Here is a 25839-nt window from a genome sequence, read left to right as displayed (position 1 = left end):
CTGATGTGGTAACTGGAGACCAATAAATGGCAGGCCACCTTCTTATCCAAGTCTTTTGGCTCTAAAAACCAGAGCTCCTGCCTTTCAACCCTCCTTGCTGCATCCAAACCTAAGTGACCACAAATGTTAACTGACAGATGAGTGATACAGGCAGGGTCACCATAGAAAGTTCAGGGCCAGGAGCTGGGGTCAAACTCCTGCTGTTCCTTCCACCCACAGTGGCCTTTGTGACAGGAAAGGGGAGGGGTGGAGGCTGTGAGATCTACAGATGTTTATAGAGCACTGGTTGTGCTTCTTCTAATGGTTTGGGGAGGAGGAGGGACAACCCCCTCCTCGGGTCACTGCAGTGGGTTGGTGGGTTGAGGTCTCCCTCCCCACCCCACCCCCTGCCCCGCATGGACCTCCTAGAGAAGACCCAGGAAAGGTTGTCCTAATCAATGAATCAGGCTTCCCAGAGGGGTGGCCCTTGGAGGATGGGGCTGGGGTAGTATGTGGTCCGCAGCCTGCCCAGGCCCCACATATACTTTCCACCTCCACACCCCCAGGCACCCCCTTGGAAGGGCAGGCTTCAACTGAGCTTCAAGTGGTTTCTGTGGCTTAGGGGGTGGGGGGGGGGAGGGAAAACAAGTTGGTGACTGCTCTCCAGTTCCAAGCCACCACCACCACCCTCCACCCTCTCCAGGCTGCTTGCTGGCCCCGAGTTGAGATTCCCCAGCCTGATAAGGGAACTTGGGCACGTGGGGGGTGAAATGATTCTCAGATCCCTATCAGCCTCTTCCTTGCATAAGAATGTAAGAATGCATCGGAGGAAAAAACCACTGCCTGATTTGAAAGGACTGATTCCTCCAGAAAAGGGGCTGTGATTGGAGCAGGAGGGAGGAAGGTTAGGCATGGGGGGAGGGGGGGTACTTCCAAAAGGATGACCATGGTACCTTCTTGCCCTAGGGAGAAAGAGCCCCAGGCATGTATGCTTAGGGCAGGGAAGGAGTAGAGAACTGAGAGTGTCCAGGAGGCTCGTGACTCACAAAGACCCAGAGGCCAGGACCCTGTCTTCCCAACCCCCGACCCCCGGCACTTCGTCCTCACCCCGCACAGTGGCACAATTAGCATGGCTAGGAGAGACAGCCATGCCTGTAGTATCTGGGGTGGGCAGGACCACCTGGCACAGTGCCAGGGCCTCCACTCTGTACCCACAACTGGGATGTCAGAAAAGACCCTGGGAGACCCAGAGTCACAGAGGAAGAGAGGCTGAAAGAGGAGAAAAGATGGAGAGGTACAGAAGACAGACCCATAGACAGGGAGGAGCTGGCAGGGAGAGACACAGATAGAGGATCCTGAGTGGAAGCAAAGCCAATCACTGGGCTAGGAAGTGGGGAGCAGTCCAACACGACCCCAGCCCTCCCCTGCAGCCCTGTCCCTCAGCCTCAGGCTGGCTCCTCCTGTCTGCCAGGGGGCACTGGGTGCTTTGGAGAGTTTTGCCTCCCACTCCAAGCCTGCCCAAGGGGGAGAGCCCCCAAAGCAGACCAGCATCCTGTTCTGTGCAAAGAAGTATATTTAGAGGCATGGACCATGCATTTACCAAAAGGACACGGGCTACTCAGAGGCACAGGCGCACACAGTCAGACTCTCGGCATGAGAAGGTCCCCAGAAGGGTCCACTCCATTCCTCCTCTCTCCCTATCCCCTTGCCCACTATCCTAGGAGTTGGGAAGTCCTCTATTTTTAACCTTTGTCCCTCAAGCTGCAGCCATTGGGAGACACTGGGGGGCTACCCAGGAATGGAGGTGCTGATGGTGGCAAGAGCGTGAAGCCTCCAGAGTGGGGCAGGAGTGGAGAAGGGCACGGTGGGGGGGCAGGAGAGGGAAAAGACAGCTGCCTGCCCTCTCCACGCCAGGTGCCACGTGCTGCGGCATGGCTGGCCCCCACTCTGCTGTTTACCAGCTGGGAGTGAGAGCAGGGGGAGGTGCCAGGGAGCCGCCCCACTGCAGCCTGGCCCCTGGCCAGCCGGCTTGTTGGGTAACCAGGAGAGCCAGGCCCAGCTAATCAAACTCTGGAGAGAAGTGGCATCCAGGACCTGCTCTGCCCCGAGGCCCCTCTGCAGGGCCCTTCCTCAGTGCCGGCCCTGGTGCAGGCCAACCCAGTCTAGGGGCTCTGCTTCCTCCAACTGGTGCAGAGCGCGGCATCTCTCCTCTCCTCATCTCTCCCCTCCCATCTTCCTCTGCCCCTGCACACTCCCCTAGCCCTGCCCTGTGGCCCACCAACAGACCTGTGGAGGCATCAGGGAGTCAGAGAATTCTAGGGAAGGACAGCCAGGTGCAGGAGCTAAGCAGTCAGAGGCCTCAAGGAACTGAAGAACCATGGGAGGAGTCTGACCTCATCCTGGAGAAGAGTCACAGTCCGCGCTCCCCCACCCCACAGAGAAGCCACCCCTTTCCCATCTCCCCTTTGCACGTCACCTATCTTGGTTCAGATAGAAAACACACCATTCCAAAGTCACAAAGTCCTGGGTTCAAATCACAGTGCAGCCACTTATTGTTCTTGGGCAAGTCAGTAATATCTTTGAGCATCACATAGCTTATGGGTAAATCTGGAATAATGGCGGATGCTATGAGAATCATGGGTTTCTAAAGTGACTGGCAAAGGGCCTGGCACACAGTAGGTGATCAATAAATGCTGGCCTCCTTCCCTTCACTTATCCTGTTTCTCTCCAAAGCTCCAAACTCTGTTCCTCAGATCTCTCTCCTTGTCCCCTCCTGGTGCCAGGCCACTCTGCCAGCCACTCCTTTCCCCTGCCTGCTGACAGGCCAGGTGCTCCCTCCCTGCTCCCTCCTCCCTCCCCTGGGCCCTGCTCCCTGCCCTCCTGGGCAGCCGGGGCAGCAAGGACGGCACCAAGGGAGCTGCCCCATGGACAGGGCCCCACAGAGACAGCACCGAGCCTCTCAGGGTAAGAGGCCCATGGCCCTGCAGGCAGGTGGAAAGGACTTGTCAGGAGGTTCAGGAGAGAGAAAAAGAGAGAGAGAGAGAGAGAGGAAGACTCTGGTCAAGAAGAGAGGAGGAGGAGGAGGACAAGACAAGAGAGAAGGAGAGAGATGGATTGGCAGGGGATGCAGGCCAGTCCTGATGGAAACTGAAGGAGAAGCAGGAGGAGGGGCTGGGGACACTGCAGAGGAAGAGACTGTAGAAAGGGGGATAAGCAGGAAACACAGGGAGGGGAAAGAAAGGGAGCAGCGGGGAAGGAAGACAGGTGTGGGTGGTGGGGGGTGGGGGGAGAACAGAGTGAAGGAAGCTAGATCCAGTGAAGGGCCAGAATGTGGGCAGACCCTCCCAATGTCAGCGCCCCCTGCGATGAGGTGGGGACACTGCTTTACTCAGCTGGCAAACAGCAGCAGTAGATGGAAGGCTGGCCACCCCACCTTCTGTTCATTCACCAATGGAGGAGCCCCTCCTGCCTTTAAGGGTGACAGACAAAGGGTGGGGGGAGGAAGCAACCACACCCTGTTCGCTGCCCATGCCCACTAGCCTGGCACTTTTCTCCCCACTGGCCCAGGGGTGCGAGGTTTCATTTGTGCAGAGAACGTGGGGAACCAGGACGGGGGCAGTGGAATGCACAGAGTCAGGCAGTCCTTGTCCCCACCCACAGTCTATAACTCAGAGACCCTCTCAGAGCAGAATCCACGGCCACCTGCTTGGTCAGCTGTGAGCACCCAGGGGAGTGAGTGCCAGCAAGCTCCGGGGCCACCTGGTGGAGGAAGAACACCACCACCTTGGCAGGGAAGCACCCCCACCCCAGGAGGCCAGAGAGAGGGTGCCACGTCAGGGAGGAAGCTGGGTGGGGCCAGGCAGGATCAGTGGGAGGGGGAGGGGCCGGATGGAGTCACTCCCTCTCTGGGCAGTCCTCCCCCACCCCACCCCAGCAGAGCCCAGCCCTTCTAGTGCATTCCCCCCCCCCACCCCCACCCCGCCCCATGAAGGAAACCTGCCTGTGGGGAGCATCTCCTGGGCAAAGGGACAGTGTGAGGGGGATGGTGGAGAGGTGTCCGGGAATGGCCAGCAGAAAGAAAACTCCAGCAGCAGAGCAGATTCAGAGGTTAGGGAGCAAGCCTGTAGGGGGCCTAAGGTAGGGCTACAGGCTTTTCTGGTACAAAAGGCTAGCCTTGTGCTCTATGAGGAGCTGTTGTGTGGTTGTAGGAAATCAACCAACACCTGGCAGGGGAAGCCTCCTCCCAGGGTCTCCCTCGGTAGGTGTTCAATAAATGCCAAAGTGAATGACCATCGCCACCACCAGGTCGCCACAATGCTCTAGCAAAGGCTTGCTCCTCAGCAGCTGCCCCTCCAAGGTGTGTGCATCCCTGCCCACCCCACGTCAAGCCGCTGGGCACCCTACTGTCTGCTCTCTGCCCAGACCTGCCACAGGAAGGGACCCCCTCCTCTGCAGGCTGGTATGCCACAGGAGCCAGGGCTCAGAGGACAAAGTCTGTGTTCCCAGTCTCCATCCTCTTCCTCCAAACATCCTCACGGCCTTACTCTCAACCTCCATACCTCTGGCACTCCCAGGTGCTTTCGGGCACGAAGGAGAGACCACAGAGATGTCACTCTGGCTGCAGCATATTTATTGTGCACCTCTAATGGGCCAGGCGCCACAGAAGGCTCTGGGAATAGCAAGGTCAACGAGACAGACACAGTCCCTTCCTCCACAGGGTTTACCGACCAGCAGGAAAGCGTCATTTCACGGATAGTGACACAATGATAGCAGTTAGGGAACAACGTGGTGAGTGTCAGGAAATCAAATACAAGGTGCCGAGTGTCAGCATGAGGGGAGGGGAGAGGGGCATGTACAGCTTCTCCAACTGGAAACTTGAGGGATGAGGGGAAGTTGGCTACACTGACTAGGATGTCAGGGAAGGGCATTCTGAGAGAAGGGAGAAGGAAGAGCTTGGGGAACTCCCAGAGGCAGTGAGAAGCCCAGCACTTCTGAGGACCTGAAGGGCATAGAGCGAAGAGAGGGGTGTGTGCAGGATGGTCTCACCTTTTGCTCAGACACCAGGTTCAGGAGAAAGGAATGGGGTGGGATAAGGCCAGTGATGGGGTGGTGTTCCTGGTGCCTGTGGTCTTCAACTTTTGGCCCCGACCCCCTCTCTTCTCTTTCCAGAGCTGCTGGCCACAAAGAAGACCCACAGCTGTGAGTAGAGGGTTGGGGCTGCACCTGGTGCTGGGTGTGGAGAGATGGCAGGAGCTCAGCAAGGCTCCGGAGCTGGCCCAGAGACAGAGGAGCCAGGCAGAGGTGGCACCTAGGGAAACAGGGAGATGGGGAGCCGGGGGTGGGGTGTGAAGAAACCTCAAGATCAGGGTGATGGGAGGTCAGGAGGAAGCCTGTGGAGTCAGAGGGAGCACCACAGGCTGAAGGAGAGAGGGATTAGAAGAGACCTGTGGGAGAAGAAGAGGAGGGGTGCTGGACAGAGGCACAGGAGCTGGCAGCTGGAGGGAGGGAGACAGAGAGCAGGGGGAGGCAGGGTTGGCCTTCGGGACTCAGGGAGCCTGCACCGGGCTTTGCGACAGCTGAGCCACATTTGGTGTTCATCTTGGTGGTTAACACATCCTGAGGTGTGAACAAGCCAGGCCGTGCAGAGCTGGAGAGCAGGAAAACCTTCACCTCTGTAGGAAACATGATACACAGGGACACTCTGGACCCCGAAAGACTGAGGCCACAGCATGTAGGAAGGCTAGAGCTCAGGAAGGACTTCCCAATGGACACTGGTGAGGAAGCATCCCCTCTAGGGACCTCTCAGCACATGGGATCTAACCCCTTAGTTTGTGGAGGTCACTCCCCCAGAAAATGCACCCACCCAATCTCAGTCCCAAAGCTTATATCCCATCAGGTCCAGGCGCACCCTTAACCGCCTGAGGGTACTCTGGGAAAGGCCTCCTCCAGAAGCACAGTCCGCGCATTAATGAGAACCACTCTGGTGCCAGAGAGACCACCTGCCTTTCTCCATGCCACTCCCCTGGATTGCCTACCAGTTCCTCCTGAGAACTCACTGACCTTGCTCCGGCTGCCAAGATTGCCTAGAGCCTCCCTGTTCTAAGCAGGGACATCTCAGAGGGCAACAGCGTCCCCTCGTCCTTGAGCTGGGCGGACAGGCGCCAGGGGGCTATCCAGGATGCTGCGTCCTCCTGGGTGGGGGGTTGCTTGGCTCAGCACAATCCAGATCTGTGCCTCGCCTGCCCCTAGCCACAGGGCCCCACGGAAATGCTGAGCAGGGCCCTGGGAGGAAAGCAGGTCAAGGAGTGACGTGCTCAAGAACCGGGGGATGGGAACCAGGGACCATATGTGGGTGGGGGGGGGGGGAAGAAGGGGGACTTTCGGAGCAGCTGGAACTGGAGGAGCCTATACTCCATCCCGACCTTAACCTCTTACCACAGAAACCTTGACCAAGACCACGCTCCTTTCCCCTCTCCCAGCCCCACTGGGCCTGTGCAACCAAGCCCTCACCCCCACCCCAGAGTGTCCTATGAGAAGCCAGGGTGACAGGCCTTCCGTGCATGTGCATTCTGCTGCCCCGAGAGCCAGAGGAAGGCCAACATGGAAAGGTACTGTGCTGAGGAGCTATTAGAGGCCCGGCAAGACCAGAGACCTCTTAGAGGATCAGAGAATCCGGAAGAGATGAGGGACTCCCCCAGGCTGAGAGCCTCAGAAAAATAGGTTCTGAACTGAGACAACCCAAGGAGGAGATCCAGGACAGTCCCAAGAAGGGAGGAGCCCAGGAGGGATTCCCAGACCAAGAGAGGGCCTAATCACTAAAGGGCCCTGAAGAGGGAACCCTCAGGCCCAGGTACCCCACAGAGCAGATCTGAGGCTGAGAGGGACCCTCAGAAGGACCCCCAGGCCAATAAACTTTAGTCTCAAGTGCCAGGAAACCTCCCAAGCTGAGACATCCTCAAGAGCTAGAGGATGGACCAGAGAAGCTCTCCCATCCCTCAGGTGGGATCTGGGGCCAAACTACCTGAGTTTGAATACTGACCCCACCACTAACTAGCTGTGTGACCTTGGGCAAGTTACTTAACCTCTCTGTGTCTCACTTTCTTCAAAATGGGGATAATGGTGCCTACTTCATAAAGTATTTTGTGAGTATTAGATAATCCACATAAGAAATTAATAACCGTTTCTGGCACATAGTAAACATTATTATTATTTTATTACCACCACCACCACCATCATCATCATCATCGTCGTTGCCAACATTATCTGCATTCCAGTTTCAGTAGTTTTGGTCCTGAGGAAATAACCCTACCTGCGGATAATGGATATTTGTCTGATGATTATTACTGCTGCTATTATCTTTAGTCCCTAGCCGAGGGCATATGCCATGTCTGGAGGGAGGTCATGAGCATGGCGGGTGGGGTGGTGGGGCGGCCTCTCAGACTGCACCCCATGGGCGGCAGTTGACAGTCCACAGGGTCTCTGGTGGCACCAGCCACTGCCCCCCCGGGGGCAGACATCCTGTGACTTACCTCTAGAAACATCCCTGTCCCTGGAGTCGCCTGGCAAAGAGGGTCAGGCTCTGGTCCTCAGCGGGAGGGGGAGTAGGAACCTGGCCCCAGGCTCCCGTGAGCTCCATTCTGGCTCCCCAGCCAGAACTACCTTGACGGGTGGAAACAGCTTTTACCGCGTGTGGCTGTCGCATGTGGTTTTGGAATTTTCCAACGCCCCCTGCAATTGGCTGCCCCGCCCCTCACACCCTGCCCCAGGCCCAGATTGGCCACGTGCAGCGCCTGTCATCCTACTCGCTGCACCCCAGAGGGGGTGGGGATGGAGTGGGGGGGTTGTCACTCGGCCACCTGTGTGGTGGTGGCTTCAACCCCCCTGGCCCAGAAGAACTGGGAGGGAGCTAGGTGAGGAGCTACAGGCTGAAGCTCGGCAGAGAGGGCCTCACCCCCAACCCAGCTGCCAGCTGTGCCCCATCCCCGGACCACCCCCCACTGAGGACAGAAAGCCAAGGCAGCAAAGCCCAAGGCTCAATCATGAGAAGTAAGTGAATGGGGCCACCTGGGAGTGGGGAAGCCTAGATGCCACTGTCATCCCTGGGCCTCTGGAACAGAGAGGTGTCTTGGGAACAGCGTGAGCAAAGCTGAGGGCTCTTCCCCCCACCACAGGGTGTGTCCCAGTCAAGGCCAAGTTCTGTTGGGAGATGGGTGGAGTAGCTGTGGAGTCTCACTCCCCAGGCAATTTTCTTAGGGCAGGGTAATAGAGGGGGCTGTGGAGGACCACGTATGTCATGAGCCCTGGAAAGGGTCTGCAGGAGTGTCTGAGGTGCTCTGCCCCGCGTTTAACAAGAAAGGACTGAGCCCCAGCGAGGCCAGTGCTTCACCCCAGATCACAGGGCTGCAGCAGAGGGAGGCTGGTGACTGACAGGCACACTCTCCCACTGCAGCAACTCCCTCCATGCTGCCAACCTGCCTCAGAGTGGGTTCAAAGAGGAGCCAGAGGGGTTGTTGTGCCCTGAAGCAGCAGGACAGGGAGAGGAAAGCCAGATCGGCAGATAGAGAGGGTCAGAACCCAACATCCAGGTCTCAGCATGTGTGTGTGTGTGTGTGTGTGTGTGTGTGTGTGTGTGTCCCCAGTTTCCCTCATTCATTTGATGAGGGGGGATCAGGCAGGGGAGACAGAGCAGAAAGCCTTCAGTTTCACCCCTTCCTGGTGTGAAGCCATGGGCCAACAGCTTGTGGGCAGATGTGTACAGTCCCTGTGCCTTCTAGCAGAGCAAGCACAAGTAAATCAGACAATCCCTCTGTTCGCATCCGGAAAGCTGGAGGGCCTCTCGGAGCACAGGGCAAACGAGGAAAAGGGAAGCCCCATGTCCCTGTGGCCTGAGGCCTGAGGCAGGCCCAGCCTCAACCTGGGGTCTTCCCACAAACCACAGAAGGGAGGCCATATTGGGTCCTGGAAAGACCCATGGGCTGAGAATCTAAAGACCAGATTCTGTTGCCAGCTCTGTCACCAACTAGCCACGTAGTCTTAAACAAGTCACTGGGCTCTGGTCTCCTCATAAGCAAAATAAGAGCTAAATTTAAAAACAAAACTAACTCTGGAGAGGGTCCCAGTTCTTGAGGACCCACGACCAAGGAGAGAGCCCTGGTCCCCAAGGTGAGCACCCCCAAAGCTAGTGAAGGCATCTCAACTCTCCCAGGACACAGACAGAGAGGCCATAGAAGAGAAGGAGCTTGGGACAGAGATTCCAGTGTGGGTGTATGAGCTGGGATGGGTCAGGAGGGGCAAGGAAAAGAGTCAAAGATTTCCACAGGAAGAGGGGCCCTTTGGAGCTTCAGTTTCCTTCTAGCTTCTTCAGACTAGCAGCAAAAGTTAGCAAACCAGTCTTCCCAGAAATGGTCCCCAGTCAGTAAATCCACCCTGGGAAGCAAGGATTGGGTGTGTTTCAGAGCCTGGCAGGAGAACAGGAGTCCCCAGGACTGGAGGAGGGAGCCACTAGGCAGTTCTACATAATTTCCCCCCAACAGCTCCATCCAGGCTGGTAGATAAGAGAAGGGGGTCCCCTCCGATCTGGGGGTAGATGCCACTAGTCCTTCTCACCTGGACATCTCTGGGTATCTCATAGCCCCAGGTTACCTGGCTGCCCCCATCCCCGCCCACACACACACCTAGTGAGTGCCAGCCACCTCTGCTAGGGAGAGTCTACACACTGGGGGCTGGGGACTATGACACACCCAGAGACTGAGGGGCAGACAAACAAGGAGCAGAAACACACCAGGAAACAGAGAGAGGTGCAGAGGCCAAACCCAAAGGACAGAGTCATGAAATACTTGGGGAAAGAATGATGCCCTGATGGAGCTGTAAGTGGAGAACTACCACCCAAACAGCACCGCGTGAAGCCCGACACAGAGCTGGAGCACAGACAATGGAAAGGCACACAGACACAGGGAGAGATGGGGAGGAAAGAGGACGGGCCGCAGAGAGGAGACGCTGAGTACTGAGTGGGTCTAGGAAGGCAGGAAGGGGGAGGCATGGATTTTATGGAGGTTCTGGAAGGGTGATAGGGGCTTCCTGCCATGGCGAGCTGCAGCTAAGCAAAGAGGAAATGTCCATTAGCTAGAAAGACTCCCAGCCAGCCAGAGGGATGGTGGCCCTAGTCATCTCTCTCTGAGGGCACGGCCAGTGTGGAGGCAATAGGCATGAGCTCCCCCCACCAACCACTGAGTGTGCATGGGGCAGTAGGGGGAAGGGGAAGGGGAGGTGTGAGGTAGCATGCCAGTCTTTGCTGTGCCCTGATCTTTCCAAGTCTGGTCATGATAATGAGGAGCCGTGGGCTAGAAGTAGTCCAGGTCCCCAAGGGTGCCACAGCTATTATCCTGGGAGCCCTGGACCACCTGAAGACTTTACAAAGGGCCCCCTCCTTCCCTGCATCACCCCAGAACCTTTGCCTTTTCTTCTCTTCCCATCCCTAACTGGAATCCCAAATACCCCTAGCCCAAGGTCCTAGAGGCCGCGGCGCTGCAGCCTGTCTCATCACACTGAAGCAGTATTGCTGCCCTCCTGGGGGCCCCCTCATCTCCCCTGCCTCTGTGCCCCTGACTCAGACAGGGAACAGGGACTTTCCTATGCTAAGAGCCCTCTAAGGAAGGCAGCTCTGGGGTCTCCTCTTGTCCTCCACGGCCAGTCCTTTCTGAGATCTAATCTCTACTCTTCCTGCTACTGCAATGCTGTCCTGGGACTCTGGGCTCAGAAAAGATGGGGATGTGTGTTCGGGGGAGGGTCGGTTACAGGGCAGGGCGTCAGCACCCCAGCCAGAGTCTCTCTGGGTTCCTGGTCTCCTGGAACAGCAGAGCCCTGTGGAAAGGACGTACAAGCCTGGCGGCAGGGAAGGCCGCTGACTGTGTCTTGGGGCTCCCACTCCTCAGAGCTTCCTCCTGGTGATTCATCCCCTCCCCCCATTCACTGGTTGTTTTCACTCAATTCTTTTGTTTCCCCTCCTTTCTCCTGTCCCAGACTGCGGGGGTGGCGGGGGCACCCGGAGGGGTTTCAGGTGGCTGGCTGTCTTTCGTGGCTTTTCAGAACCCCAGACTCTCCCTCGCCCACCTGAGTTTTAGCTTCACTACTTTCTCAGCCCTGGGATCTGGGTGTATCAGCAGAAAACCCTCGCCCTACCTTGGGAGCAGTGTTCAGCAGATAGAAGTGCTTCTCTCCTGGCCCCCGCCACCCCTCCCCCTCCCGCTCCCTTGTGGGGGCACACACCAAAGTGGTTTCCAGCTTTGCAGAAGCTGCGGGAAGGAGAGCTGAGAAAGGAGGGAGGCTGGTGACAGGCTAGGGTACACTGGGACCCCTGGCCAGAGCTGTGGTCTCCATGGGGGTGGGGGTGGGGGAGCTAAGCTAAGAAAAGAGGTGCATTCCTCTTTCCTGTCCACTCATTCATCCCTGCAGAGGCCTACTACGTTGTATGAAAGCCAGCCCACACCCCCAGAGGAGCTCTGTTGGGTCAGGCGAGCTGGCCTCGGACACCTTGGCCCCAAGACATGAATACAGGCAGGAGGAGGTGGCACGGCAGATGAAAAGCAGGGAGCGAGGGGACCATGTCCCTGGGCGTCCTTACACCAGGCATGAGTCCCGGCTTTAGTTCCCCGGGGGTCCTCTCTGAATTCTGTTCCCAGCCCACCTTTCCTCTGTGGCCAGTAACCTTGTCCCGTATCCCATTTGCTTGGTTCACTTGGGCATCTCATCCTTACAGGGTGTATAGCTTAATTGTTGGGGACATGGGTTACAGAATTACAGAGACCTGGGTTCAAATGTCAGATCTGCCACTTCAGGCCGTATGACCTTAGTCAAGCCACTTACTCTCTCCTAGACTGTTTTCTCATCTGTAAAATGGGGACACTACAAGCAATGCCTGGTCCCTAGGGTTGTTGTAATCATTAATGAAACACGTATGCAAAGCCTGGCACCAAGGAAAATTCAGCCACGGTTTATGTCTATCATTATCATCGCCCTTGAACCCCTGTCGGCTGGAGAAAAGGGGAGAGAAAGAGAAGGAAGGCCCATCTGGAGACTGACAAAGCACCAAGAGAAGATAAGGACCCCAGGGCGCCTCTGGCTGCATCCACTCTACCAGGGCTGGCGGGGCGGCAGAGGGGGGGGGTGGGGGAGTGGTTCTGGGGTTTGAGGGGAGAGATCCCCCTGGGCTAGAGCCCCTCCTTCACTCCTACCACTTCCTCTCTGTGGCATAGGGCACCTGGACAAGGCCCAGAGCTGGCTTCCTAAGAGCCAGGCTCTGGATGCATTCAGAGAGCGCTATCAATGAATCTCACAGCTGTGGGAAGGGTGAGATTAGAGGGGTTGGAGGGAGGGAAAGACCACCTCCTCACTACCGGATTTCCCCCACATCAGAGGTGCACACAGCAAGCTCCCTGGGGATGCTTCAGTCTCTGAAGCAATCAAGAAGGGGTTCATTTTCTTTTCCCAGTGTCCTATCAGAATGCAGCTTTAGAGTCCTCACAGGCTGAGGAGAAGAAATGAAAATGAGCTGGGGGAAAGATGGCCAACCCCACCCTTGTCCCCCAGGGAGGAGCAGCCCTGCACAAAAGCTTCAAGAGGGACTCAATTCTTGCTACTCAAAAATACAGACTGAGGACCAGCAAGCTTGGGCACCAAGCAGAGCTTGTCCATATGCAGGATCTGGGCCCTCAGACCTGAGCAGGGACCTGCTCACAAAATTTTCACAAGATCCCTTGATGGGGGGCTAGAGCCATGTAATCACTAGCTGATTTCAGGAGCATTTGTAAGTGGACACCTCTCTCTCCTGGGAGTGTGAGGGTTTCCTTTGATGGGCCCTGGGAGAGAGCAGCAGTGAGGTGCAAAGATCTTCCTGAAGCAGCGGGGGCCACAGGGGCTGGCCTAGACAGTCCTGACCTTTGCTTGGTTCAAGTTCCTGGCACCATCAGGCCCTTAGACGCTAAGTTCCTGGCAGGCCAGGCTCCAGGGCAACCGTTTGAGTAATCCCGTGATTACTCAGCTCCCCCTCCCCAACCTGGGTTCCCATCACCTGCTGCTGCAGGCAAGGGCTCGGGGGTAGGTTGTGAAGGTGAGGGGTGCGGGGTGCTTTCAGCTCCTGTTCACCTCACTGCCACCTCTGCCGGTTCTTCCCGTTCTCTCCCCTCTCTCTCCACTCCCCGCCTCCACAAGTCCCCCTCGCGCGCGCAACGGGACTTTCTCTTTGAGGTTTCAAGCAGATGGCATTGAAAGGGGTACAGGTGGCAGGGGAAGGAGGGAGCAGGGAGAGCAGGGGCCTGGTGGTGCAGACAGGGCCAGGGGCAGGGCACTGGGGCCAGAACATCGGTGTGGGTCTTTCTGTGTTTCTGCACCTGCATCTCCAGCTCAGGTTCTAAGTCTCTGTTGTCTGCTAGTCCTGAATCTCTTGGTCTCTCTAGCTCAGAAGCTACAAGAGTCTGAGCCTCCCAGCTCGGAACTTCTGACTCTGTGTTCCTTCTCACTGTGTACCTCTGTCTTGGGACTGTGGTTGGGGAGCCCTGAGGAGTGGCTGGCCTGGTGGCTGGGGTCTAAACTCCAGCGTCCCCCTCAAGAATAGGTATTTGTGAAGGGGGTCCATGGCTGGCCACATCAGCCTATGAGAAGAATAAGGTCTTGGTTATAGTGCCGCGAGGCTCCTGGGGCCAGGACCAGCAGTGGGTCAGGCATAGGGCAGGGAGATGTGTCTGGGTCACCTGTGTGGTTGGTGCACACACGCACACGGATGTGGCTCTTGGAGAAGGGAAGAGGCAGGGAGGCCTGTGGTTGACTGCTGGGCTGGAGTCCGAGTTCCCACTGTGGCTTGGCCTAATCTCCCTGCCGCTTACTTTTTTGGGTGACCCAAGGTGGTTTCTCCCCTCTCTGGGCTGAGGGCAACTACAGAGGGAGACCCACACTGTTGAAGGGGAAGGTGTTGATGCAAGCACAGACTCCATGGGGCACGGGTGTTTCCATCAGGCCTCAAATGCCCACTGGCCTTCTTCACCTTTGGCCCTGCTCTGTAGTAACAGCATACGTAGAGTTTTGCCTCTTACACAGTGCTTCCCACAGGTAATGTCATTGCGCCTGCGAAACTACCTACAATCCCCCCATGGACAAACAGTGTTATTTGTACCCCGGCCTCACCGGCAAGGGAACTGAGGCCTAGAGAAGCTAAGTGACTTGACATGCAGTGTCTCCATGTTTTCTGTCCCTTTTCCAGCTACCAATCCCCTGTCTTGTTCTCTCTTCCCCTCCATGCATTCCAATCTACTCCTAATTTACTGGAAAAAATCTGAAAGGCTCACTTTCTGTCACCGCCCCCCCCCCCCCCCCGGCCGCCGGTGATCACAGCCTCTTGCGTGGGGTTTGGGCAGTCGGATGGGGGCTGGGGTGGGGAAGAGAACAGACTTCTCACGGAGGGGTTTCAGATACTCATGGGCCCAGTCCCCCATGAGGAGGTGGCTGCTTATTCTGACTCAGCTCAAAGCTGGCTTGAGGGTCAGTGGTGTAAAGGCGCCCACTTCACATTGGGAGGCCCTACGCATATGTGTGACCAGGGCCCAGGCCAGAGCCAGAGGTAAGCTCACTGGAATATAGGTTTGCCCTATAGACAAGCTGCTGCTTCCACTGACCCTCAGAGTAGGACACGGATGGGGGACACGTCACCGATGAGCAGGGGCTGCAGTCCTAGACCACTTTTCTGGTCTGCTCCACCCCAGCCTCCCTGCTCAAAGGGGAGGCAGCAGGACACCAAAGGCACACAAGAGACCCCTGTCCCTTGGGAGGGACGGAGTCCCCCTGACATAGTGGGAATCCCAACTCCTCTTCAACGACGAGCTGGGAGAAGGCCAACTGCTGGTCCCTGAAATTCAGGAGAGAGCTGTGGGCATTGACGGGCCAGGGCAAAGGAGAGAAGAATCTGGAGCCAGGTATAGGTCAGGGGCCCTGTGGCCCAGAGAACAAACACTAACACGCCAACATGCAGGTGAGACTGCTGGCTCAAGCAGACATGCCCACTGGCTCACAATTATGTGTACCTTCCATGTGTACACACACCCTCAAACATGCCCACTGGTGTGTGTACCCCAAAAGCCATGTACACAGAAGAGCATAATGGAAAGCAGGGGAGCTAGGATGTAGACCGGGCCCTGGGGCAAACTTACCTCATCTGGTCTATTCCCTCACCTGTAAAGGAAAGGAAAAAGTTTAAATGAGATGGTCCCTAGTCCCAGCCAAAGTTAGCATTCATGATGCGTGGACATACGATGGGACCCAGAGGCCCTCATGCACACGTAAACATCCACACTCTCATGTACTGATACACACAGAGCTGCCCACTCTCTGCTCCGGGGCCAGGGGCCTCAGCACCCTATTTGATTCTCTCCCTGGGTCCCCGGCATCTGACAGACCCGGCTTGTTGAACCCTCTCCTGGGCTCTAACTAACTCACTTCTCCATACCCCCTGGGCCCTCCTCTGTGGACCCTGTCTGCTTGGCCCCGGGGCCTCTGCTCAACCCACCCCCCGAGCCTTCACTGCCTTGCCAAGGATGGCTGGCATCTGTACCTGGCCCCCAGTGCCTCCCGGCTGGTTCACCACATCTCCCCCCTCCCCGCCCCCACGCTTCACACTCTTCCCATGGAAGCAGAGCCCTGGTAGGGGAGGGGGGCCTAGAGGAAGCCCCCTGCGCGGGAAGCAGGTGTTGTAAAGCAGCGAGGACTCTTAGGTCCCCAGGCGGGAGGGAGGCAACTGGAGCTTTTCCACTTGAAGGGCTGAACAGGTGGCCTCTCGGCAGCTGCATTCTTGCCCCCTTGGGGCTGCAACAGCCCCCGGCTGCCCCACCGAACCAAACACGGCCCCCCTAGGCCTGTTGTGGAGCAGTGTTTGGCACTTTTTCCTTTCCTTCCATCTTGCAAGAGGGGAACAAGCTGGAGCAGGGCGAGTGAGGGGGCAGGAGGCAGATAAGGCTCCTGGGCTGACCTCCCGTTCTTTCTTTCTTCCAGCACAAATTGAAGTGATTCCTTGCAAAATCTGTGGGGACAGGTCGTCTGGGATCCACTACGGGGTTATCACCTGTGAGGGGTGCAAGGTGAGCACGTGCGCGCGTACAGTCTCTTCCGAGGTGAGGAGAAGGGGTTCTGTGGCCTTTATTCCGGGATGGTCTACTGAAGCAGCTAGGGAGCTGCTTGGGAGGTGCCTTACCTGGGAGGCCCTGTGCACAGGAGGGCCTTGTCCTGAGCTGGGAACATGATGGCAGGGCAAACTGTCATCATGCTAAGACATGGAGGAGAGAAAACTGATGGGGGTTCGAATCTGGGAAAGCTGGGGCCAGAGCTGGGGCTGGAAGCACTGGGGACTGAGCTGGGCCTGGCCAGGAGAGACAGCCAAGGTCTCCTCGCCTGCCTTCCCCAGGGTTTCTTCCGCCGGAGCCAGCAGTGTAACGTGGTCTACTCCTGCACCCGCCAGCAGAACTGCCCCATCGACCGTACCAGCCGAAACCGGTGCCAGCACTGCCGGCTGCAGAAATGCCTGGCACTGGGCATGTCCCGAGATGGTGAGGCCAAGCAGGGAGCCCCCTGGGGTTTCCCTGGAGTCTCCAAAGAGGCAGCCTGGCCTGCTGTGCTAGGCAGAGGTTACCCTGTAGAAATGTCCTTCTGTGGGGCATGGGCTGGCCATGCACAACGGGGATGCCCGGTGGGGTAGGCCCACCACCCTCACCAAAGGACTTTGCCGTCCCCAGTTTTAGGGTCTGCTAGAACAGTCCTCCATTCCCCAACATCCCCGACTCCTCCCTTTCCTCTTCCTGTGATGGATTCTCCTCAGTCCCCTCACCTGTGGCCCAGATACCATCCAGCTTCCACATCCTCCCTGCTGCCCTGCTGCCCCATGGCTCCAGTACTAGCTCATCTCCCTTCCTGGTCTGCCAGCCCTATGATAGGACACAGGATGGTGGCTAGGAAGGGAGCCAGAGTGGGCCTGAGAACAACCCAGAAGTCATGAGCGTGGGGAGGGCTGCTGTCCCTGGCGCTTTCTCGTGTCCTCGCCCCCGCCTCAGCACAGCCCCCCATCACCACCCAGAGGGAGCCCAGGGAGGGGCTGGGGGAGGCATGAGGTGATGAGGAGCCAGAAAGAGTCCGTCAGCACTTTTCAGCGCCCAAAATAACAAAGTGAAAGGAAACACGCTGGGGTGCAAAGGGGCAGGCGGGGCGAGGGGCTGTGCCCCCACACCTGGGAGGGGTGTGGGGGGGGGGAGTGAAAAGGCAGGAAAGAGAGAGCAGAAGAGGATGTTCAGAAACAAGCCGCGGAGCCTGGGTTGGGCTGTGGTGAGTATCTAGGTCACCAGGGAGCCTGCAGGCCTGACCACAGGGAGACCTGTGTTTTCAGCTCTCCTCTTCCTCCGACCCTCCTAGACAGGCGAGGTGACCCCAATACAGCTCGAGGCCCCCGACGTGACCACCCCCAGCCCCAGCATCAGGAGGCCAGAGTCCTCAGTCCAGATTCATGCCATTAGCAGAAGCCAGTTTCTAGCCGGGAGAGTTTGCCTGGGAGACCAAAACGCCTGGGCTGGACCAGCCCTGCAGCAAACACCTAAGAGGTGGCAGAGGTCTCAAGCAACAGTGCGGGCCCCTGAGGAAGCTGTGCTCGGTGCTAGCTATTCAGGGGACAGCAAGTGAATTTGTAATGATCAAAATGCATGTTGGTGCCGCCCAGCACCCAAGTCCTCCTGCCTTGAACACTCTTGGTCCCCGACCTCTTTCAGCTGTCAAGTTTGGCCGCATGTCCAAGAAGCAGAGGGACAGCCTGCACGCCGAGGTGCAGAAACAACTACAGCGGCAGCAACAGCAGCAGCGGGGACAAGTGGCCAAGACCCCGCCAGTGGGGGGCCAGGGAGCAGATGCCCTCGCATGCCCTGTGGGACTCCCAGATGGGCAGCTGCCCCTGGGCTCTTCGCCTGACCTGCCCGAGGCCTCGGCCTGCCCCCCCGGCCTCCTGAGAGCCCCAGGCTCTGGGCCCTCCTGCCCCAGCAGCCTGGCCAAGGCGGGGCCCAACGGGGCCTCATACCACCTGGGACACAGCCCCGAGCGGGGCAAGGCCGAGGCCAGAGACGGCTTCTATGGCACAGGCAGCCAGCTGCCCCCTGACACATGTGGGCTTCATTTCGAGGACCCCAGGCATCCTGGGCTTGAGGAACCAGGACAGGGCCCGGACAGCTACTGCAGCCCCAGCTTCCACAGCACCCCAGAGGTGCCCTATGCCTCCCTGACAGAGACTGGTGAGCAGCTGGGAGGTGGAGAGGGCAGGGACCATGAGGGAGGGGCTTCCAAGAGAGGGGCCCGAGCCAGCACTCCATGTACACCGAACCTGAGCCCAAGGGAGCCGAGGGGTCAAAGGGGGGAGGGAGGCAGAGCAGGGGTAGGCCAGGCCAGGAGTGCCCTTTGTGTGGGTAGGGTGGCAGCTGGCTGACACGGAGCCTGTGCCTTCCTCCTCTGGCCCCAGAGCACCTGGTGCAGAACGTTTGTAAGTCCTACCGAGAGACATGTCAGCTGCGACTGGAGGACCTGCTACGACAGCGCCCTAACATCTTCTCCCGGGAGGAGGTGGCTGGCTACCAGAGGAAGGTGAGGCCAGGAGAGCCCGTGGGAAGGGGGGACATCCCGCCTCCACTGGGGGAGTGCAGAGATGGCCACCTGCACAGGCGAGCGGGCTGGAGCAATGCACAAGGGTGTCCCCGCTTTGAAACATGGGGTGTGTGCGTGCGTGCGTGCGTGTGTGTGTGTGTGTGTGTGTGTGCGTGTGTCTAGCCAATGGATGAGAGCTCTTCCTTGGCCCCTGCTGGTTAACATTTTGCCTGCCCTTCATCCTACCGCCTCCAGCACCCACACCTTGGCGTACAGACCTCGGCATACTCTCCTTCCTCGTCCTCTGATGGTAACAGTAGTCAGAACCCTTATGTTACACACCCCTTCTCTGCCGGGCACTGTGCTGGACGCTTCACATGAATTATCTTCCATTCTTACGACAGCCACCTGGGAGCCTGGCATTTATTTCGGTTCTTAGCAGACCGGGAAACTGGGCTCAGAGAGGTTCACAGATTTTCCTGGGCCACAAAGTCGTGGAGCCAAAGGCACGTTCGGATCTACCGGGCTCCAAAGTTTACACTCTTTTGCATCACACTCTAACAATACAACCTGTTCTAAAAACTTGTTTGGTATTCAGCCTTCACTTCTCTAGGTTATCAAGACCTTTGGGTGTGTCTTTTTGGGAGAGGGATCAGTGTGTCCTTTTCACCCCTACAAAATGCAAACTCTTTGAGGGCAAAGCTGCATCTCAGATGGGTTTTGTTTCCCCATGGACAGCTAACCGGGTGCCAGCTGCTGGTGGGGGCTCAGTGAGTGCAACCACGTGACAGGCATTGACCCCAAGTGTGCATCTGGGCTGAGAATAGGCTAAAAATGCCAGAGCAGACAGTGTGGAAGTTCTGAACCTCACTCCTGATGTTTATCAGTCGGGCTCCTGGGGGCTTGGGAGGGTGACAGGGTCATAAACCGGGCTACAGTGGGACCTCCTCCTTCCTTGCAGTCAATGTGGGAGATGTGGGAACGCTGTGCCCACCGCCTCACTGAGGCCATTCAGTACGTGGTGGAGTTCGCTAAGAGGCTCTCAGGCTTTATGGAGCTCTGCCAGAATGACCAGATTGTGCTTCTCAAAGCAGGTGCCCAGGGAGGGTGGGCAGGCCTGGGGGGAGGGGGACAGAGCTGGCTTCCTGCTTTGCCTGACTCCTGCCTGCATGTCCCTGCCCTCTCCAGGAGCAATGGAAGTGGTCCTGGTCAGGATGTGCCGGGCCTACAACGCTGACAACCACACAGTCTTTTTCGAAGGCAAATACGGAGGCACGGAGCTGTTCCGAGCCTTGGGTGAGGGGCAGGGGGAAATGGAGAGGGAGGGGTGGGATGGCAAGCCCCCTAGAGCTTCAAGAACCAGGGTATCCTCTTTTCAGGTCAGATCACCCCCTCTGCTCCAAACATCAAGAGGGTGGGTGTCCCCGGGCACCGTGGCCTCGTTCACCCGGCAAATCCTTTGGTTTTCCATCCCTTAGGCTGTGGGGAGCTCATCAGCTCCATCTTTGACTTCTCCCACTCCCTGAGCACATTGCGCTTTTCTGAGGATGAGATTGCTCTCTACACAGCCCTCGTGCTCATCAACGCCAGTGAGTGTTGCTGGGCCTGCCTAAGGGACATTCGGGTGGCAGGGGGGCAAGGGATAGTGAAGGGTCTGGACCTTCAAATGTGGTTAAGTCTGGAAAACTGCTTTAAAGAGCAGAATGAAGGGTCAGAGGAGCCTGAGAAGGGGAAACAGCTCCCAAGGTGGAGTTGGGACAAGTGAGGGGCCAGGGAGCCGTGGGGATGAAAGGAAGTGAGCCACATTCCAGAGAGAAATTAGCTGGCCTGTGAACTCACGCCAGAGTGTCCAGTGTGACCATGACCACACACTGTGATCACCCGGAAGCTCTAAAAGTGATTCTTCTCCAGGCTCCACTCCCAGAGACTCTAAGGTCATTGATCTGGGGTGCAGCCTGGAGCACCAGGATTTTTAACAGCCTCCCACAGGTAATTGTCGTGTGCCACCAAATCTGAGAATCACTGCTCTGCGTGAGCTAATTTTAAAACTTTTTTTTATGTTTATTCATTTTTTAAAAGACAGAGAGAGACAGAGCACAAGTAGGGGTGGGGCGGAGAGAGAGGGGGACACAGAATCTGAAGCAGGCTCCGGGTTCCGAGCTGTCAGCATGGAGCCCGACGCAGGGGCTTGAACTCACGAACCGGAAGATCGTGACCTGAGCTGAAGTCGGATGTTCAACCAACTGAGCCACCCAGGCACCCCATGCGTGAGCTAATTTTAAGACTGTGTGCCGTCACAATGGAACTCTGGACACCCTCTCCACTGGAATGGAGTGGGCTGGGCTGAGCCAGGGAATGCTAAGTATTTGGAGAACCTGGGCTAATGAGCTGAGCTACTAACCTGAGTTTGCAGATGAAGACGATCTGTTGTCTGGCTCTGCCAATGAGCAGAGACCTAATCATTTGAACTAGAAATAAAGACTTAAAAGATGACTTCTGGTGGGGTGCCTGGGTGGCTCAGTGGGTTAAGCGTTTGACTTTGGCTCAGGTCATGATCTCGCAGTCTGTGAGTTCAAGCCCCATGTTGGGCTCTGTGCTGACAGCCCGGAGCCTCCTTCCGATTCTGTGTCTTCCTCTCTCTCTGCCCCTCCCCAAGTCACGCTCTGTCTCTCTCAACAATAACTTAACATTTAGAAAAAAAAAAAGATGACTTCTGGCTATCTGATGGAGCCAGGGCAAAAGGTGCTTTGTCTGTTGAAGTTAGCCACCAATTGATGCAGAGGCCTTGATGCTGGCCTAGGAGGCTTCACCAAGGCAATCTCCCATCTGGTCTCAGCCTTGGCCAGGGGGCAGGGCTCTCTTCCATTTCATCCTCCCATAGTGGAATCCCAGCATCGAAGGGCCCATGTGAAATATCAGGGTATCAGGGAGAAGGCAGCTTGGGCATCAGGAAATTGGGTGTTCTTATCCGCCTTATCTCTCCCCAGTTTGCCTTGTAGACAGCTAGCCCAGCCCCAGGCCCTAGAGCTCTTCTTTTAAAAAAAAAATTTTTTTTTTTTTTAAGATTTATTCATTTTTCAGAGACAGAAAGTGAGCGGGGAAGGGGCAGAGAGAGAGAGAGGGAGACACAGAATGTGAAGCAGGCTCCAGGCTCTGAGCTGTCAGCACACAGCCCGATGTGGAGCTTGAACTCATGAACTGTGAGATCATGACTTGAGCCAAGCCTGACACTTAACCGACTGAGCCACCCAGGCGCCACCCCCCACCCCCCAGAGCTTTTCATTATCAAGCCAGGACACATGCGCATGTGCACGCGCACTGGAGGCCGTGCTCCAGCACAGATACCCAACACGACACACCCTGTTGGGGGAATTTGACGTCCATGTTCTTTCTTCTTCTCGCCATGGTGCCGCCCTCCTTCAGACCGGCCAGGGCTCCAAGAGAAGAGGAAAGTAGAGCAGCTGCAGCACAACCTGGAGCTGGCTTTCCATCACCATCTCTACAAGACCCACCGCCAAGGTATCCTGGCCAAGGTAGGAGCAGTCCCCAAGGTGGAGGAGGTCAGGCCTGGCACGAGATCTGGGACCCCGGGGCTCTGTGGGGACAGAGTGCCATATGGTGTTAGAGAGCTTGCAGCAGCAGCACGGAAACCAAGGGGACAAGCAATCGCTGCCATTTGCGTACAGATGGAACATGAGAGAGCCTGGAATTGGCGGGGGGGGGGGGGGGGCCTCCAGGAATCAGTTCAGTTTAATATAGCCATCGCTTACCGGGTATCTGTTTGTGCAAGGCACCATGGAATGGAAAGCTACAGAGAAGCGATCCTTGCCCCCACTGAGGGTTCGTAGTGCGGTAGGAAGAGGCTCGTACTGGTACTCTGGTACAGAGTAGCATATGGTACGTGATAACGATAGTAGTACGATTAACAAGGTGCTGTCACAGACATGCTGTCATCCTCAGGGCAACTCAGTAATAGGACAGGTATTCAAATATCCCTTTAGCGGTGAGGAGACTTAAGTGACTTGCCGACGTTTGCATGATTGGCGAGTAATAAATACAAGATTGAATCCCAGTGCTCTCCCACTGTGTCCCCACGCCCCTGATGAGTTCCTTCGGTAAGAGACATTGGGGAAATGTTATGAGCATAGAATAGGGATTAAAAATAATCTGGGGTAAAAAGAGTGGGTCATCAATGCTTCCTAGGGAAGGTGGCATTTAAGGTAGGCCATGAAGTATGACAGATTTTAACAGACATTCGTGGTGGTAGGACAGGCATGCCAGACTATGGGAACAATATCAGCAAAAATAAGGAGGCAAAATAGTACATATATGGGGAATAGCTCATAGTACATTTTGACTGAAGCATAAGATTGGGAGCTGGCACTGACTTATGAGGGCAGGGAAGTAGCAGAAGACAAGAAGAAGCTGGAAATCAGGTCAGGTAGCAAATCAGAGAGGACTTTGAGTGCCATATTAAGGAGTGAAGGCTTTATTTCCAGGCAATGGAGAGCCATGAGGGCTGGAGGAATGATATCATCAGAGCTATTATTTAGGCAATTTAATTTGGAACCAGTGTAAAAGAACCTTTTATGTAATCATTCAAGCAATGGACCCTTGCTATGTGCCAGGCACAGTGAGTGCTAGGTGCCAAGGATACAGAAATGACTTACACAACGGTCTAGGCCCTAAAGAACTTCAAGTCCAGTTGGACGGGCTGGAAGGAGAGACTGACTGGACCCTGGGGGGGGCAGCTGGAAAGCAGGTCTGACTCCACCTTCAGAATCACCCCCTCCACCATCACCCCCCACCTCCCCCAGCTATCAGTTCTCACTTGGCCTGTTACAGTGGCCCCTGCTCCTCCCTCCTCTGCCCTGCAGTAGCCACACAGCGTAAGTCTCAGCCCTCCTATAGCCACCCATCCTGCTGAGACTCACCTGTAGGGTCTGTCATGGCTGACTGGCCTCACGTACAATATGACCCTGAATTTTTCTCACCTCCTCTCCTCTCCCTGCCCTCTCAGTTGCCTCCCGGCTATTCCTTCAACACATCACACACAGTTGCACCCCAGGCTTTTTGTATCTGCTGTTCCTGCTGCCTAGAAGGTTCCTCCCCTAGTTTTCCAAATGGCTTGCCCCATCCCTCCATTCTGGAGGTTTTCTGATGCAAAAAGCCCTCCACCCCACCCTGCATTACTGCTCTTTAAGAAATGTTCAGGCATATTATATTTTCTGGCTCCCTCACTAGAATATGCATTTAATAAAGCCAGATATTTTATTCTACCTTATTTTATCCATTGATCTATCCCCACACCCCATCACAGTGCCTAGCTGAGTAGGTTCTCAACAAACATTTATTGAATGGAAGGATGGATGGATGGATGGATGGATGGATGGAAGGATGGATGGAAGGAAGGAAGGAAGGAAGGAAGGAAGGAAGGAAGGAAGGAAGGAAGGAAGGATGGAGGTACTGTGACAGTCCAGGCAAACTCAAAGTAAAGCAGTGGAAATGAAAAAAGAATGAATCTAAAAGATATCAAGGGATCCATGTTGCCTGGTCCTCTCTGACTGCCCCTTTCCTTGGAAACTAAGATGGTGGTGGGAGAGGAAGTGGTAGCTGGAGAGCGGTCTTTTCAAGCCTACTTTGGCTATACAGGAAGCTGCAGAAGATGAATGGTTTTCTTGGCCTTTCTTCAATAAGGTCTCCCTACCTCTGTCTCCTCCTGGGTCTCTAGGCCTTTTTTATTCCCCTCCAACTGAGTATTGGTAGCGTTGGGTACCTGCTTCGAAACTAGTTCAAATAGTTACTGAGCAACTGTCATGTGCCAAGCACTCTGATAGGAACAAAAGGTACAGAGAGAGAGGGAGACAGGGAGAGAACCTACCTAAGGAGATTAGACCTAGGGTGGAAAGGCAGACAAATGAGACCGTTTTCCTACAATCAGGTTTAAGTGCTACTACACAGAGAGAAGCCCAAAGGAAATGCCCTTAATCCAGGGAGGGGTAGTCAGGGAAATATTCCCAGAGGCGGTGACACTTGAAAGTGAGGAAGAATTAGCCAAGCAAAGAACTGGAAAGGCATTCCACGTGAGAACAGCATCAATGAAGGCCAGTGATAGTACATAACAGAGTCGCAGGATCCAACCATCCTAAGAGCAGAAAGTGGGAGTTGGAGCACTTAACCAGGTGAGTAGCGGGAATGTGATTGGGGGTTCACTCAGAAAACACACACCTGTCCTGCAGCAGCCCTCGCTTGCCTCCGGCTTCCTGAACACATACTTCCCCTGTGATGGGATCGAATCCGGCCACCCCTCCAATGCCAAGTGCAGAGGGGAAAGCAAGGAGGGTTGCCCTAGCCCGGGAGGGCCGAGAGGACATCTTGGCTCTGGGGAGGAGGCTGGCGTACTGACCCTCCCCCCCTGTTAACCCATGTCCAGCTGCCACCCAAGGGGAAGCTTCGGAGCCTGTGTAGCCAGCACGTGGAAAAGCTGCAAACCTTCCAGCATCTGCACCCCATCGTGGTCCAGGCTGCTTTCCCTCCACTCTACAAGGAACTCTTCAGCACTGAAATTGAGTCACCTGAGGGGCTGTCCGAGTGACCCAGAGTTGGGACTGCTTTTTCCCTTCTCTGGAGCCCGCTGGCCCTCGCCCCAGCCCTCCTCCTACCCTCACCTTTTTCTTTCCTGTGCTCTGAGAGGGTGGACCCTGCCTGTTCTTTGGGGGTGAGCGATTGCTCAGACTGGCTTTCTGCCCACAGGCATGCCCAGCGGTGGGCCAAGAGCCAGAGAGGGTAGGGATGAAGGAACACCGTCTCCAGCCTCAGCTTGGTCGCGTCTCCTTCACCATGACTCTTCACCCCCAGCTTCTGAGAGGCCCAGGGTGGCACATAGGGACCTCTAGGAGGACCACAGTGTCCTCAGGACACCAGGGGGATCCAGGACACCCTGGATGAATGGAACTCAACTCTGAGCTCAGAAGCTAAGAACAGGACTTTAAAATACCTCATTGCATTTCCCTGTGGGCTTTGGCTGGGGAGGTATGTCAAGCTCAGAGACTGGCAGCTGGAGCCCAGAAGGACCTGTATGTAACATGAACACAGATCTTTAGATTTTCTGCCTTCCCTCTTCCTCTCAGCTCAGCAAGGAAGTGGTTGGGCACGCTTCCCTTTACCCAGGGTCTAAAAAAAAACTGGATATGTGGAGGGTAAGGATGAGAT

General features: G+C 56.2%; 1 protein-coding gene across 2 annotated transcripts; it reads left to right on the top strand.

Moving 5' to 3' along the window:
• Positions 1 to 2825: 2825 nt before the first annotated feature.
• RORC (RAR related orphan receptor C) lies at positions 2826 to 25731 on the top strand. Of its 2 annotated transcripts, XM_045479244.1 has the most exons (11): positions 2826 to 2943; positions 5149 to 5178; positions 16012 to 16097; positions 16421 to 16562; positions 17769 to 18281; positions 18506 to 18627; positions 19589 to 19721; positions 19816 to 19923; positions 20106 to 20216; positions 22051 to 22160; positions 25061 to 25731. In XM_045479244.1, the coding sequence occupies exons 1-11, from the start codon at positions 2904 to 2906 to the stop codon at positions 25220 to 25222; spliced, it is 1557 nt and encodes a 518-aa protein (XP_045335200.1). In that variant the 5' UTR covers positions 2826 to 2903; the 3' UTR covers positions 25223 to 25731. The 2 variants fall into 2 exon arrangements, with proteins under 2 accessions (XP_045335200.1, XP_045335201.1); XM_045479245.1 differs by lacking the exons at positions 2826 to 2943; positions 5149 to 5178 and adding an exon at positions 7852 to 8025.
• The last annotated feature ends 108 nt before the right edge of the window (positions 25732 to 25839 follow it).

The sequence above is a fragment of the Leopardus geoffroyi genome, chromosome C1 (genome assembly GCF_018350155.1).
Source record: "Leopardus geoffroyi isolate Oge1 chromosome C1, O.geoffroyi_Oge1_pat1.0, whole genome shotgun sequence".
Classification (NCBI taxonomy): domain Eukaryota; kingdom Metazoa; phylum Chordata; class Mammalia; order Carnivora; family Felidae; genus Leopardus; species Leopardus geoffroyi.
This window is presented reverse-complemented; position numbering and strand designations above follow the sequence as displayed.

What these genes read in the sequence shown, in the direction of transcription:
- RORC (XM_045479244.1), top strand. Translation starts at nt 2,904, where the DNA reads ATGGACAGGGCCCCACAGAGACAGCACCGAGCCTCTCAGG. An exon ending in ACTGGGCATGTCCCGAGATG is followed by an intron (nt 16,563 to 17,768) that starts GTGAGGCCAAGC and finishes GACCTCTTTCAG; the next exon opens with CTGTCAAGTTTGGCCGCATG. An exon ending in GGAGCTGTTCCGAGCCTTGG is followed by an intron (nt 19,924 to 20,105) that starts GTGAGGGGCAGG and finishes TCCATCCCTTAG; the next exon opens with GCTGTGGGGAGCTCATCAGC.